We start from the raw sequence: 16098 nt of genomic DNA, 5'->3' as shown, positions 1-16098 counted from the left end.
TTTATTTTTTTGCTAGTGTGAAATAAAGGCTTTCAAACAATGCATCCCACGCTAAAGCCTTGGAGGGAAATAACTCTTAAACACCTCCATCCATTTTTCCAGGGAGCACAACAGGGTTTATTTTCTTTTTTCGCCCAAGAAGTGCTCAGTTGCAGTTTTTTCCAGAGTAAACAGGACTAATATTCAAGTTTTAAATGAATCTGGAGCAATCTAAGGCCGAAACACACTAAAAGCCACTTTGACACGTGTCATAAGAATTTCCAAACGCACCCACACTTTTCAAAGGCCGACTGTGCACTGGAGTGTTTTGTGGAGCGAGTTTTGGAGATATTACATGATTGCTTTATGCTTAGTCAGGATGTTGACTGTGTTTCCTAAAGGGTAGGTCCTCCATCTTTCAACCCAGGCCTTATTAACATGTTGGTTCCCATTATTAATAACTGTTCATCGCACAACTTCGCGGAACAGTTGTAAGTACATCCAGAGTATAAGGTTGGCTACAGTAGGTTGCTAGTAGGAAGTGTCGCAACATTTCTAGTCTCTTATGTAGTGCAGATGTAGCCAAAAGAGCTGATTTGAGGAGGTGCAAAATAGTCAATAAAACCTTAAAAATTGCTAACATACAAAGACATACACGGACGTGGACAAATTTGTTGGTACCCTTACAGCTCACTCAAACAATGCATCATTCCTCCTGAAAAGTAATGAAATTGAAAGCAATTTTCTCATGTATACCTGCATGCCTTTGGTATGTCAGAGTTAAGCAAGGAAACTTTGAAAAGAGATAAATTATTGCTAAAGAGATCAATTATATTCTAAAATGGCATGGACGAAAATGATGGGATCCTTAACCTAATATTTTGTTGCACAACCTTTAGAGGCAATCACTGCAATCAAAAGATTTCTGTAGCTCTCAATGAGACTTCTGCACCTGTCAACAAGTAGTTTGGCCCACTCTTCCTGAACAAACTGCTCCAGCTGTCTCAGGTTTGAAGGGTGCCTTCTCCAGACTGCATGTTTCAGCTCTTTCCATAGATGTTCGATAGGATTCAAATCAGGGCTCATAGAAGGCCACTTCAGAATAGTCCAATGTTTTGTTCTTATCCATTCTTGGGTGCTTTTAGTGGTGTGATTTGGGTCATTATCCTGTTGGAAGACCCATGACCTGCGACTGAGACAAAGCTTTATGACAGTAAGTTTCGCTCCAGAATGCCTTGATAGTCTTGAGATTTCATTATGCCCTGCACAGATTCAAGGCACCACATGCCAGACGCAGCAAAGCAGCCCCAAAACATAACCAAGCCTCCATGTTTCACAGTAGGTATGATTCAAGATTCAAGAGGTTTATTCGTCACATACTGTACATATACATACTTTCATACATATATGCAGTGAAATGTCAATGCAACGCACCCAGTGATTACACATATGTCCTAGACTGAACACGGTAGCTACCTAAGAATTTCTACTTGACCAACTAACTGATTCCTAACACGTAATGCAGTAAGTCAAATACTATAGAATAAAATAAAATAAAATAAAATAGAATAGATAAAGGGAATAGGCTTATGTATATGGGATAGGCAATTATGTAAATACAGATATCATTTACATTTACATTTAGTCATTTGGCAGACGCTTTTATCCAAAGCGACTTACAAGGGAGAATAACATTCAGCTACATTGCGACAGAGATTAGTGTAACAACAACATTGGTGTAACAATAAATACTGCAAGGTGGTGCAAAGTAATTGTAGATTAGGACAGGAGGTACTCACTGAAGAGCTGGGTCTTCAGGTGCTTCTTAAAGACAGAGAGGGAGGTCCCCGCTCTGGTCATTTTTGGCAGCTCGTTCCACCAACGTGGAACTACAAATGAGAATAGCCTGGATTGCCGTGGCTGTATGGCCGGCAGAGCCAGGCGACGCTCATTTGACGAGCGCAGCATCCGGGGGGCAACATGTGCTCTTACAAGAGCATTTAAGTAGGCGGGAGCATTCCCAACAATCACTCTGTAGGCCAGCATAAGAGACTTGAACTTGATGCGGGCGGCTACAGGTAACCAGTGGAGCTCGATGAGCAGCGGAGTGACATGTGCCCTCTTTGGCTGGTTGAACACCAGTCGCGCCGCCGCATTCTGTATCATCTGAAGTGGCTTCACCGCACAGGCCGGCAAGCCTGTTAAGAGGGCATTGCAGTAGTCGAGACGGGACATCACCAAGGTTTGTACCAGCAGTTGAGTGGCATATTGGGTCAGGTACGGCCTGACTTTTCGGATGTTGAGTAGTGCGAAGCGGCAGGACCGGGAGACGGCGGCAACATGGTCCGAGAATGTCAGTTGGTCATCAATAATGACACCAAGATTCCTTGCAGCCTTGGTAGGAACAAGAGATAGAGAGTCGATTTTATGTGCCGAGTCGAGATATGTGCATTAAAGTGGCATGTGAATAAAGTGAGGTCGTTTTTGTGAGATATACAGCACAGTATACAACAGTACGGCGCAGCAATACGGTAACACCGAACAACCCTGAACAGTGGCACAGTATGCGGTACAGTATGCTACATATAGTACAGTAAGGTAGTGGAGCCTATATGTGTGCCTCAGTGAGGACCCCTGGTGAGGTCAGCACTGACAGTTGTTATGGCTTCTCGCTGTCTGACTGTGGAGGCGCTCGCCCGACTGCAGCAGCTGGAACAGTCCGTTGTTGGGGTGGTGAGAATCCTTCATGGTCCTGTGGGCTCTGCTACTACACCTCCAGGTGCATAAGTCCTGCAGAGCGGGGAGGGTAATTCCGGTGGTACGTTCGGCTAAACGCATGTTCAGCCGAACGCACCACCCTCTGCAGGGACTGTCTGTCCTGAGCAGTACAGTTCCCAAAACAGGCAGTGATGTTGCCTGTCAGGATGCTCTCCACTGCTCCAGAGTTGAAGGACTTGAGGATCCTCACGAGACCCGGAATTTCATCAGCTCCCTGAGGTGGTAAAGACGCTGCCTCGCCTTTCTCACCAGAGAGTCTGTTTGTACAGTCCATGTTAAATCCTCTGTGATGTGGACTCCCAGGTACTTGAAGATGCTCACCCTGTCGACAGAAGTCCAATTATTCACCAAGGGCGCGTGCGTCCTCGGTTTTAATCCTCGCCTAAAGTCCACAATCAACTCCTTAGTTTTGGTGACGTTCAGGTGGAGGCTGTTGTGCTGGCACCAGAGTGTCAGGTCAGCCACCTCCTCGCGGTAGGCCTTCTCATCATGGTATTCTTTTCTTTGAAAGCTTCATTTTGTCATCTGTGAACATAGAGCTGATGTGACTTGCCAAAAAGCTCCAGTTTTGACTCATCTGTCCAAAGGACATTCTCCCAGAAGCATTGTGGCTTGTCAATAAGACTTTTAGTAAATTCCAGTCTGGCTTTTTTATGTTTTGCTGTCAAAAGTGGAGTCTTCCTGGGTCTTCTTCCATGGAGCCCACTGTCACTCAAAAAGCAACGGATGGTGCGATCAGACACTGATTTACCATGACCTTGTCGTTCAGATTGTATCTCTTTGGAAGTTGTCCTTGGCTCTTTTTCTGCCATTCGCACTATCCTTCTGTTCAATCTAGGGTCGATTTTCCTCTTGCGGCCGCATCCAGGGAGGTTGGCTACAGTGCCATGGACCATAAACTTCTTAATAATATCTTCAACTGTAGTCACAGGAACATCAGGCTGCTTGGAGATGGTTTTATAGCCTTTACCTTTCTGATCTCCTTTGCTTTCTCTGGTCCATGTTCAGTGTGGTGCACACGATGATACCAAACAGCAGAATGACTACTTTTCTCCATTTAAATAGACTGAATGACTGATTATAAGATCTGACATGTGTGATACCAATTAAAGAAAACACTTAGTTTGAAATATCACTATAATCCAATTATTTATAATATTTTCTAAGGGGTACCAACAAATCTGTCCATGCCATTTTAGAATATCATTTATCTCTTTAGCAATTATTTATCTCTTTTCACAGTTTCTTTGTTTTACTCTATGACATACCATAGGCATGCATCTATACAGTACATGATAAAATTGCTTTTAATTTCATCACTTTTCAGGAGGAATGAAGCATTGTTTCAATGAGCTGTAAAGGTACCAACAAATTTGTCCACCGCTGTACATACATACATACATACATAGACAGTCAAAATTGTGAGTAGGAGTGGGAATTATAGAGTAACTCACGATACGATCATGATACGTTGCCCAAGATAACAATGGTATCATGAGACAGAGATACTCGATACATTGCAATACAATTCATCAATGATCTCAAGATATCACAATATCTGTGTAACTGAACAAGGACAAAAGCAGGAATTATGTATTATTCACTGCATTGTGGTGGCTGTTTCACAGAATTTGACAACTGAGATGAACCAATGTACAACAAAAAAGATATCCAATTTTTAAATAGCTTAAAATATTCAATCAATACTCAATTGTTAAATCAAAGTACAAGATGAGGCAAGCATGATACCTACCTTCTCTGTTCAATTTCTCACATTTATAACAAACCAAACTTCATGAAAATTGGTTCAGAATTAAGTGAGTTTTGTACAGAGAGAGAGAAAACTGCACCTCTCAAAACACATCGTATTTATTTACTAGCGGATCTTGACCACTCCAATATGGCGGACGCACAGACGCAGAGCTGCGACATTGGCTGTATCCACAGCTCATTCACGACATGTCGTAAAGTAACAGCAACATAGCGTGATGTACCGTATACCAATCATTGCGCTTCAGAGTAAAACACAACACCCTGTCTTGTCTATCTTCTTTTCACTGCAACTCTACATCGAGATTTAGGGAATTATTATTTTCAAAAGTAACCGCGGCAGTAAAACTGTATTTCTTCACTATGATGGTTCAATTTTGCAATTAATCCGCGGTTCACATGCGAGCCGAAGGGAGGCGATCCGTATGGATCACTGATCAACTACATTCCGCTTCACCACAGGTTTAGAGCGAAAACATGTTTTAATTAAAATATCGATATTTGTGCCTGTGTATAAATAACGTATCGCAAGAGAAAGTATCACATTACACCCATCATCCACACTTTAAAACCACTGACGTGAAGTGAATGACATTGCTCATCTCCTTCCAATGGCACCTGTCAAGGGGTGGGATATATTAGGCAGCAAGTGAATAGTCAGCTCTTGAAGTTGATGTGTTGGAAGCAGGAAAAATGGGCAAGCGTAAGGATCTGAGTGACATTGACAAGAGACAAATTGTGATGGCCAGAAGACTGGGTCAGAGCATCTCCAAAACAACAGGTCTTGTGGGGAGTTCTTGGTATGCAGTGCAGTGCAGTACCTACCAAAAGCGGTCCAAGGAAGGACAACCGGTGAACCGGTAACAGTGTCATAGGCCCACAAGGCTCAATGATGCGCATTGGGAGCGAAGTCTTGCCCGTCTGGTCAGATCCCACAGAAGAGCTGCTGTAGCACAAATTACTGAAAAAGTTAATGCTGGATATGGTAGAAAGGTGTCAGAGCACACAGTGCATCTCAGCTTGCTGCGTATGGGGCTGCGTAGACGCAGACCTGTCAGAGTGCCCATGCCGACCCCTGTCCACCAACGAAAGCTCCTACAATGGGCACGTGAGTGTCAGAACTGGACCATGGAACAATGGAACAATGGAAGTTTGGTTTGCAGGTTCAGAGTTGTACTCTGCCCTGTGGGGTTGATGCCAACACAGTGGGAAGGTGGGACTTTACCAGGTCCTCGGAGGTGAGGTGGGTCAGCCTCTGGTGGATGAGGGCCGCCTGCTCCTCGCTCACCACATACTCTCCCCTGCGATCCCCTAGCACCAGCTCCAGCCACGTGGGCCCCTCCTCGCGCTTCTGCAGGGTCACCTCCAAGCTGGGGACACGGGAACATAAAACCATATATACATAGTGTAGAAAGCCAAATACAATAACATAGATTAATACACATTAAGTACACTAGGGGCCAATAAATCATATAATTGATTGACATAAAATGTATTCAAATGTAAATAAAATATTTATATACATTTAAGTTATCAAATAATTGGTCCGTCATTTTGTGCATTGCATACAATTAACAGTAGTTTCATAGTCTGTTTAATCAAATAATTTAAACATAATATGAAGAAGAAAGCTAAATGCACTAAAAAACACACATGCACAGACAATAGGAGCCGGTACCAATTAATTTATATGCAGCTGAATAAGACAGTAGAATGCTGGTACATAGAGAATAGAGAAACAAATAGAACAAATTGATTCTATGGGATGTATGCATTCTGGGTTAATGATGGAGATCCACCCGGCATGACAGGCCCTTTAACAGGATTCAGGACAAAGAAGAGCCCAGTTGTCTTTGCATTAAGGTCCATTCCATGGGAAATAAAAACAAAAACAAAACATCATCCAGTGTTATTGGGTAGATACTGTCAACACCAGAATAGAGGTGTTATCGTATTACTTTTGGATATTCACATCATAAAAGACAAGCTACATGCAGAGATCCCTCCCACACACTGAGGCTTGTCAATTCCCATCAAGACTCACGTCTCTAAAATGTCACCAAACACAATCAAATCTCTTTCTTTCTTTCTTTCAGGCTGTCATTGCTCTCCTCATGTGTCTTTTGTCAGGCAGTCAATACGAACAATGGCAGTGATGAACTGTTGAGATCTTACTATGAAAGGTCAACAGGATTCACAAAAAGAATGCCACATTTTACCTTTATACACGACGTGATGCAAACTCTAATACCAGGGCACCGCCACTTTTGGAGAACAGACTTAATCATTATTGTCTGCGAGTAAATCAGAGTGAATTACTTACCTCACACCCTTAAACAGCATCAGAGCATTCACAATTATTACTTTATCGCCTATTCGCATATATTTGACAGATCATAACCTTTTTATTAAATTGTTTGATTTTACCAATATGTTTCCATTCAAATTTAAGGAAAATTTAAACCAATGTTAGAAATGTTCCAATAAACAGAAGTTGAGTTTCCATCAGTTGGGTGGAGTAAAAAAATGTTATGTTTCAATCTTCAATGCCAATAAATGGTTCTTCTGCACTAGGTAGAGATGTTCTATTACAAGTTACATTTTATGTTTTATGAATTCAGCTGTAATGTTTTGTACACCAGATTCCCAGACGGTGTGACAACGTCCGTCATACTCCACGACCGGCACGGCCCTCACTAGACATTTCAAACCAGGCACTGTTGAATGTCCCCCGGTACAAACAACACAGGACCAGACTAAAAGACTGAAACGCTGTTACTCCCAAAGAACACACACACATGCACACACACACACGCGCGCACACACACACACACACACATACGCACACACAGGCACGCTGATATTTTAATACTAGTCATTCTGTCCATTTGCACGGAACACTACTCTTCCATATTTGTTCAGGCGGTAACAAACATTTCACAAACTAAAGATTGCCAACTTATTTTTATTTTTTATTCAAATTCAGGCCTTTTAAGGCCTTTCTGCGCGGAGCCACTATCTGAAGAAATTGTCCCTGTGAAATCCATCCAAGGTGACAATAAAACACAGTAATTTAAACCACCCAGAGAGATTCACCGAGAAATATCTTGCTGTGTGTTAAAAGCAAGAAGCCTAAATTTGTCAGGTTTTTGTTGCTATGAAGTTTGGACTCACCCCCTTACTGGCTCAAACTCTGTAAGCTCGACTCTGACTTTGTCTTGTCTACATCACTAAGAAACACTTCATAGCAACAGAACAGAACGGCCTCAATGCGCTGTGACGTTTCTTTTCTTTTTTTTTTTCTCCTCTCACACCCTTCTCACCTTTTGTTTTCTTTAATGATCCAGGCACTTGCCTCTGGGTCCACAGCTGCATGAAGCTGGCCCTGGAGCAGCGGGGGGAAGCCCCGGACCCCCACGCTGATCCTGCCACCCGTCAAGCTGAACTGCACTTCCTCTTTGGAGACACCCTCTGGCAGACGCACTGACACCGTGATATCCTCGGCCGTCTGCTGCCAGAAGTAAATTGGATCTGAATTGAGAATGTGGGCGGGGGGCGGGGGGTGGCATTGGCAATGTTAATGTTAACCATGTTTTATTGTGACCCATTCATTACAAATTCATGCATTAAATATGTAACACACTGCCTGACTCCTGAATGTGAATATGGTGAAATGTGAATTATCATATGGGAGTTTGCAGGATTTCAAGGGTCAATCTCCACAGAGAGGTTATTAAATCCATTCTTCTACAGTGCCTGAGCAACAATTACAAACCAATTCTGAAGCGTTCACGGCCTCATTCTCCTTACTAATGCAAATCACTCTGAAACTTTTCTATCAACAATTTTCCAAAAGTTTTCAAATAGAGGCCATAAATAGAATATGATTGGTTTATCTCATACGAGTAAAATATTCAGACCTTGCGCTGCCTATATTCATCCCTCTAGGAATTAGTGATTACAAAAATTAATGCAAATTCATCCAATCTTCGCAATAATTGTGACAGCTGGTATTTTACAAAATTGCTGTGACTTTTCAGCATTAAAGATGTCCAAATCAGCAGACCACTTAAATTTGTACCCCTTTCCCAGAGAAGACAGAGCCTAGATCACGCACAGTGTTTCATTAGGTGTTTAGTATGTTGAATTGAAAGATTATTTCGTAGATGTATTACTGGAACCGAAGCAAAAATAAACAAATCTTTATGTTTTGAAAATAAAACAGATGAGTACTAGAATATTTTCAGTTGTTTCTGTGAAATGCAGAATGCGTCTATAATATATGTATGTAATTTGTTATATATGTATCACGTCATAGGACGTGATACATATACAGTATTATAAAAGTAGCTTTTTTCCCCTGCCTTGACTGCAATTTTCCTGCAAACAATTACATTGAAAATTTGGGGAAAAGCAAAGCATTTTGGTTGCAACAATCACAAAAAAACCTGAGTGATAGGTATACAATTAATTCCTATAAAAAAAAATATATTTACAATATTCTATTGACATTAGAAAACAAAATGCATCACCAGTTCCCAAACTGTTGAATTAGAGACTTTTCTTGGTAAATTTGAAAACTCCAATTACACAATTCCAGAGGAAATGCATCACAGAGGCTCCGATAAATGACATCCCCACTACCCCACCTTCGCTAACAAATAGGCAATCTTTTGGCAAAACGCACACCAGGAGCAGCAAATTACCGTGTCATTTATTAGGGCCAGAGCAAGAGCGCAGCCTGTGATGAATTAAAGTTACACACAGGATGACATGTTTTGTGATTGCGGACCCCCCTCCTGACCACCTGCTTTATTGGAACAAGCTTAAACAGCATTGCGAGTGTCGTCCTCTCAAAATCAAAGCATTCCCCAGGTGTTTGTGGGAAGGTGAAACTGGGCTGGAAGGTTCATTTCTGCCCTGTCACAAATGTTGGGGCAGAATTCTGGGACTCAAAATTGAGTCAAAGAATTCAGTTCGGAGTTGCAACAGTTTACGGACAACAACTTGCTATGCTGCTTTAGCAAATTCATGATAGCTGCCTTTCGCATATGGGATTTCTTTCACAGAATAATCTTACCGACTACCACTTTAAGGTTCTTTTCCGAGTTGATAAATGTTTCCATGACAACATGCCTTTGAATCTCGGGAACAGCCTTTTCTGATCTGAGGGCCGATTCATACATTATATCTTTCAGACTTGTTTTATTTTTTACAATTCAGTGCTAGTCTCAGGTGTGAGGCACTCTCTCGCCTGCAGATAAAACAGGCCGATGCCGTGTGGCTTTCATGAGCAGCATCCCTCTCCAGTTAGCCTCATTACCAGTCTCACTAGTGAGGCAGAGCATGGCGATCAGGGTAAATTAAAGACACATCGTTTATTATTTTCAAGTCAATATATTAAATTCAATTAAAGAGCTAAGCTAGAGAGTTTGGTGATCTAAATTTTAGGTCTGTCTGGTAGGAAGGAAAGAGTAGCTGGCAGGTGACTGACTAAAATGAAGTGAAAAGTCAGTTTGTTTCTTGTCCTGTAGTTAGAGGAGTCACAATTATTATATCATTGTCTAATTGAATTTGACCATTTGCAAAATGATGGTCACACCAATTAACTTCACCTTCCAGATGTTCGGAATAGCGTGCGACAGAATTGCAAGTCCCTCAACAATGCGGTCTAACCGCTTTTCAAGGCTTTCAGCCCAGTGCAGCCCGGATGGGCCGGATGGAGCAGTTTGTCGGAGGAAATAGTCGATAGTGACAGTTTGCTAAGCACTCCTTTGACCGTGATTGTTTTGTATAATTGCTAGATTCCACAATCATGTTTCCAAAAAATGTTTCAGTTTAAGCTGATGTTAGAAATGTCACAATAAATAAGAATATTAATTAGGTGTGTCCATCAGTTAGGTTCAGGCAAATTAAAAGTCTACTAGATTTTTTTAAGTTCCCATGATCAATGCCAATAAACGTCTCATGGTGGATGTGTATTATCACACCACTATAGGCTTATACTATGATAGTTGCATAAAATGACAATTCTATTGTTAAAAATTGTTAAAATCAGCTTAATTCCATGACCGTGACACCTCTGTAGTCAAAAAACAGTTCAGACAGCAAAGCAGAGATCATCAGTCAGGAGGTGTCAACAGCTTCAATGAGGCTGTAGTAGAGTATAATCTAAATTTACATGAATACAGATTAAAAAATAAAGCTGGCATTGAAACTCCACATTGTGCAATGACATGTAAGATTGTTTCTTTCTATAGAAAACTATTAATTAATGATAGTGCTAAACCTATCTGCAGTATCTGCAGGCACCAAGTACCGATCCCATTCATTAGAACATGAAGATTTGACATATGATCAATACTTTTTCATTAGAGATGTCGAAACATACTTCTACCAAATGTTACCCTAGGAAAGATATTGGATTAAAATCAGGATCAGTGCATCCCTAAATACAATATATTTATCCAATGTTGTGCCAAAATAATTAAAATGTTGTAAAGTCGGTTTCTTTCTTTTGTTATCCCATTTTGACATAGAGTTTCAAATAAACAACAACAACAGAAGTTAACCAACTCACAAAGAGCACCAAAAGTGGTACAATGTGAAAAAAGGGGATAATCCGTTTCTATGACTTGGACATTTGCTATTTCCTATTCCCTCTCTCTCTCTTCCGTCTTCCACTCTGTCAAAACATTTGCCCACAGGGTAAAAACCTGCACTGACCTTATTGAGGTCAGTGCTTCTGTCAGTCTGTACTAGAGAGAAAGGTTTTACACACCGCTGAGACATTGTACCTGTGCCAAAAATGCGTTTCCGTATGAAATGCCCTTTATTTTGGGGAAAAGCCTGAGCACCTAAATTAGGAATTTGATGATGTAACAGACTTTGTTCCTTATTTAGGTTATTGTCTGAATAAACAAACAAAATTGATCTCTCTCTCTCTCTCTGTCTGTTATTGTTGACTAGTCTCTGTCAGTTTACTCTGAAGCCATAACTGTTACTCAAAAAAGAGAAAATGCAAAAAAAGTGCGACAAATGACATCAAAACATTAGAAAAATAAAAAAAAGATTCAATGAAAGATTCTCCATGTCATGTGTTTCAGTAAACTGTGATAGGACTCTATTCCAATATGTCTATTATTATTAAAACATATATGGTATCATCGGGGGGGGGACATTGTTTGGAAAAGGGTTTCCTAGAAAACATTAAGTTTAATTAAAGGAAAGTGCAATTAGTGTACTGTTTTGTAATAAATTGTTCCTAGGAGGAGAAACCCACCATCTATGTTTGTCTGATAATTAATGGATAGAGTTTCCGTAATGGCTCTCTCAACTGAAAATCCACTTCATTACAAAGCCTCCAGGATAGTGATATACATGCATGTGCATTGTTTTCAGTTTTTCAAAGATGCAGAAGATGATCTCCCCATCTCCCCGCTTGACATTGACTGCCCTCTGCCAAGCTTAAAGGAGAATGTTTTTATTGAAGAAAAACGTTGTCCTGTTAAATTATAATTCCTTTTTAATTTGTTCCCAAAAATGACCAATTTGTTCTTTTAATGAGAGATCCACGCCCTAAACTAAATGAAATTTGATCCCTCAAATTTGAAATGGTATCCTTATGGTGTAAGGTAACAAAGTAAAAATACTTTGCTACTGTACTTAAGTATTTTTTGGGAGTATTTGTACTTATCTTGAGTTATTATATTTCTGTCGACCTTTACTTTGCTACATTTAGCCCCAAGTATACTTAAAACGGGAGGAAAACTGGTGCAAGTTATCACCAGGTTCATCAACTGAGTGTAAACAAACAGTCTGGAGCTGTGTTCTGAGTTGCCAGGTTTGCGACTAGCTTGGAATTGGGCTACAACCAAGTGTGACCTGGGAACCCTGCCTGTGTTCGGCTCTGTTTCTTTGGTGCTGCTACTAAACAGGCACAGGCGTATCCCAGAGAGACGACTTGAGCAGCACATGCACCTGCTACGACTAATGGAGACCAACACCTGGGGCCGTGTTTACAATAAATGTTTTTTTTTATGTCAGAGTGAAAGATACATCTTACAGAATGAAGCCTCTTATGCTTACCGAAAAATAAGGAAATATTGGCAAAAGGGATGAGAAAAAAAAAAAAAAGCAAGTAAAATGTTTTTCTCCACAACATTTACTTTTGATAGTTTAGTACATTTAATACCATATTATTACTTTTGATACTTAATTACCTTTTAATATCAGCTACTTTAAGACAATTCTCATGAGTGACTTTTACCAGAGTTGTTTTTTTGTAAGATATGTCTACTTTTATCAGCGTGGCTTTCCACTTCTTCTTCCACCTCTGCAACTAGGTTACAGTACTAGCTGGTGCCCTCAAGTTACTCATTTATTTTACACACACACACACACACACACACACACACACACACACACACACACACACACACACACACACACACACACACACACACACACACACACACACACACACACACACACACACACACACAATATATATATATAAATACTATATAGTTTATCAACAACCTTCTGCATGAACAGAACTAGAGAGAGATGAAATGCATTATACGAGAGTCAGATGAAAGAAGGAAACAAATTGTTCTTTTGAGGCTCAGCGTAGCAAGCTGAGGGCACAAATTATTGATTGAGCAGCACGTATAGTAATATTCCTGTGAGAACTAATTAAAGGATAAGTTTGCCATTACTCAACTCAGGCCTTATAAAAATGTTGGTTCCCATAATTTATAACTGTTCATAGTTCAACCTCACTTCACTGAATACTTCACGGTACAACCTCACATACTGTTGAGAGACTTCTCACTGTGCTTAAATTGCACATGGGAAACTCGCATTATAGTCCCACGTTATTTTGATGCCTAAACAGGCTTCTTGAAACTGCTTAATGATTAATCCAAGAATCGATAATGGCTTCGCTGTAACTGTAGTGTGCACATAAACGCAGATGGCTGGATCTGACAGAGTATTGGTTCTAATAGGTAACAAAAAATAATAATAACATGTTGGGTTTTTTTGTTTCCTATTAGAGCTCAGCTATTACAAGCATATTATGCTTGGAATAATGTTCTGTTGTTTCTATGGCAACAGCCCAACTAGTAAGTCTGGGCCCTTGAGGGTAATGAGCAGAGAGGCTGAATGTCTTACTTGAAAACGAGCAACTGCAACTTCCTGTCAAATCCTATTTCAACAAGAAGGAGACTCATCAATAAGAGGGATTTGACGATATTCCGGCAAAACCCAGACAATGCTCATATTTCTCCTTACTTTAACAGTTTTGTACAGAATAGTCCAGGGCATAGCCACAACAATTGTGCATTTTATAAGAAAAGCATGACAGATAGTTAGTATATAAAAGGTTTATTTTCAGATGTGGAGGGAAGTCTAATACAATATACAACCAAACCAAAGCCCCCACACCTATAACCCAAACATATGCAAACGCACACCCATTCATGAAAAATTCCACATTCCAAAGGAGCAATCAACCCCTTTTTCATTGAGATATAAAAATTCCTACCAGCCCAACTGGGGGATGGGAACTCAATGGCATCTCGGTAGAGGCCACATAGGTGGAACTAGATATTCAGTTTACTGTGTTACAGGACTTTTTAAAAAATGACTCAAAATGATTAATCTAATATCAAAATAGGTGACTATTCATTTTATAGTTGGAAACAAATAGATTGACTAATCATTGCGTGCAGCTCAAAAAAAAGAAAATGTTATTCATTTGTAAATAAAAACCATGAAGTAAAAACTGTGTTAACAGCTAAACAAGAAGTGTCCAGAAGGATCCATACAATGTTAGCCTAGTTATCGTTTGTATGAATTATTATTATATCACTGGTATTTATTTTATTCAACTGACTTTTATTTATGGATTTTTAATTATTTTATTATTTGTCATTGTTGGGTTTTGGAATTTGGAAAATGAATCAATTGAATGGGGGGCTGATGGGGGACTGTTTCTCCAAGAGAGATGCGCAAATTTAAAAAAATGTTGCAATATTTCACAATTATTTATTTAATTAATTATTTCAAGACCTTTATTTTGAAATCAAAAGACTTGAATGTATAAATCCACACACTCGGCCACTTAAAAATAAGGACAACTGCTTTTTATATCATCTACCAATAATCACTTTAATGTATCAACTATTTCATTGCATACCTGTTTTGACTGACCTGTAAGTAGTACATTGCGGTGTTTGTCAAACAACACTGTGTCCATCTTACGATTCAGTATGACACTGCATTGTTGTGGCCACGACTATTTAAGATGTCCACTATCAATTTGAGTATCATTTTTATTATTCTCTATATTATACTTTATCTTTCTTTAAGGTAATTCGTTTGACATCATTTATACTTCACCACTTCTTTGCATTTTAGATTTTTTTTATATTGTTTTTTAAATACTCTTTAAATTCTGTTTTTAAATACTTATTTTACTTATTATGTATCGAATCTTACCTTACTGGGCGCTCGTTCAGTGTGACATGGCGAGGCCAGCTGTCTGTGCCTCACAACCTCACCACAGGGGTGCCCCAAGGCTCGGTGCTAGGACCCCTCCTCTTTGCCATATACACCACCTCACTGGGCCCGATCATCCGCTCACATGGCTTTTCATATCACTGCTATGCGGATGATACTCAACTCTATCTGTCCTTCCCGCCAGACGACCCTACTGTCTCGACGCGGATCTCGGATTGTCTCGCTGACATATCCACATGGATGAAGGATTATCATCTTCAACTAAATCTGGCGAAAACAGATCTGCTGGTCTTCCCGGCCAAACAAGGTATTTATCACAACATTGATATTAAAATCGACTCTCTATCTCTTGTTCCTACCAAGGCTGCAAGGAATCTTGGTGTCATTATTGATGACCAACTGACATTCTCGGACCATGTTGCCGCCGTCTTCCGGTCCTGCCGCTTCGCACTACTCAACATCTGAAAAGTCAGGCCGTACCTGACCCAATATGCCACTCAACTGCTGGTACAAACCTTGGTGATGTCCCGTCTCGACTACTGCAATGCCCTCTTAACAGGCTTGCCGGCCTGTGCGGTGAAGCCACTTCAGATGATACAGAATGCGGCGGCGCGACTGGTGTTCAACCAGCCAAAGAGGGCACATGTCACTCCGCTGCTCATCGAGCTCCACTGGTTACCTGTAGCCGCCCGCATCAAGTTCAAGTCTCTTATGCTGGCCTACAGAGTGATTGTTGGGAATGCTCCCGCCTACTTAAATGCTCTTGTAAGAGCACATGTTGCCCCCCGGATGCTGCGCTCGTCAAATGAGCGTCGCCTGGCTCTGCCGGCCATACAGCCACGGCAATCCAGGCTATTCTCATTTGTAGTTCCACGTTGGTGGAACGAGCTGCCAAAAATGACCAGAGCGGGGACCTCCCTCTCTGTCTTTAAGAAGCACCTGAAGACCCAGCTCTTCAGTGAGTACCTCCTGTCCTAATCTACAATTACTTAGCACCACCTTGCAGTATTTATTGTTACACCAATGTTGTTGTTACACTAATCT

General features: G+C 40.6%; 1 protein-coding gene across 1 annotated transcript in view; it reads right to left on the bottom strand.

Moving 5' to 3' along the window:
- The window catches only part of nudcd1 (NudC domain containing 1), a 50022-nt gene that overhangs the window by 12445 nt on the left and 21479 nt on the right, over positions 1–16098 (bottom strand). The window contains exons 6-7 of the mRNA XM_079999409.1: positions 7851–8058; positions 5753–5897 (exon numbers count right to left, since the gene is read on the bottom strand). Of these exons, the coding sequence (XP_079855535.1) occupies positions 5753–5897; positions 7851–8058 (353 nt within the window). The remainder of the gene's footprint in view (positions 1–5752; positions 5898–7850; positions 8059–16098) is intronic.

The sequence above is a fragment of the Zeus faber genome, assembly GCF_960531495.2.
Source record: "Zeus faber genome assembly, chromosome: 1".
Taxonomy (NCBI): Eukaryota; Metazoa; Chordata; class Actinopteri; order Zeiformes; family Zeidae; genus Zeus; species Zeus faber.
The sequence above is the reverse complement of the archived record's forward strand: the minus strand, read 5'-3'. Positions and strand labels throughout refer to the sequence as shown.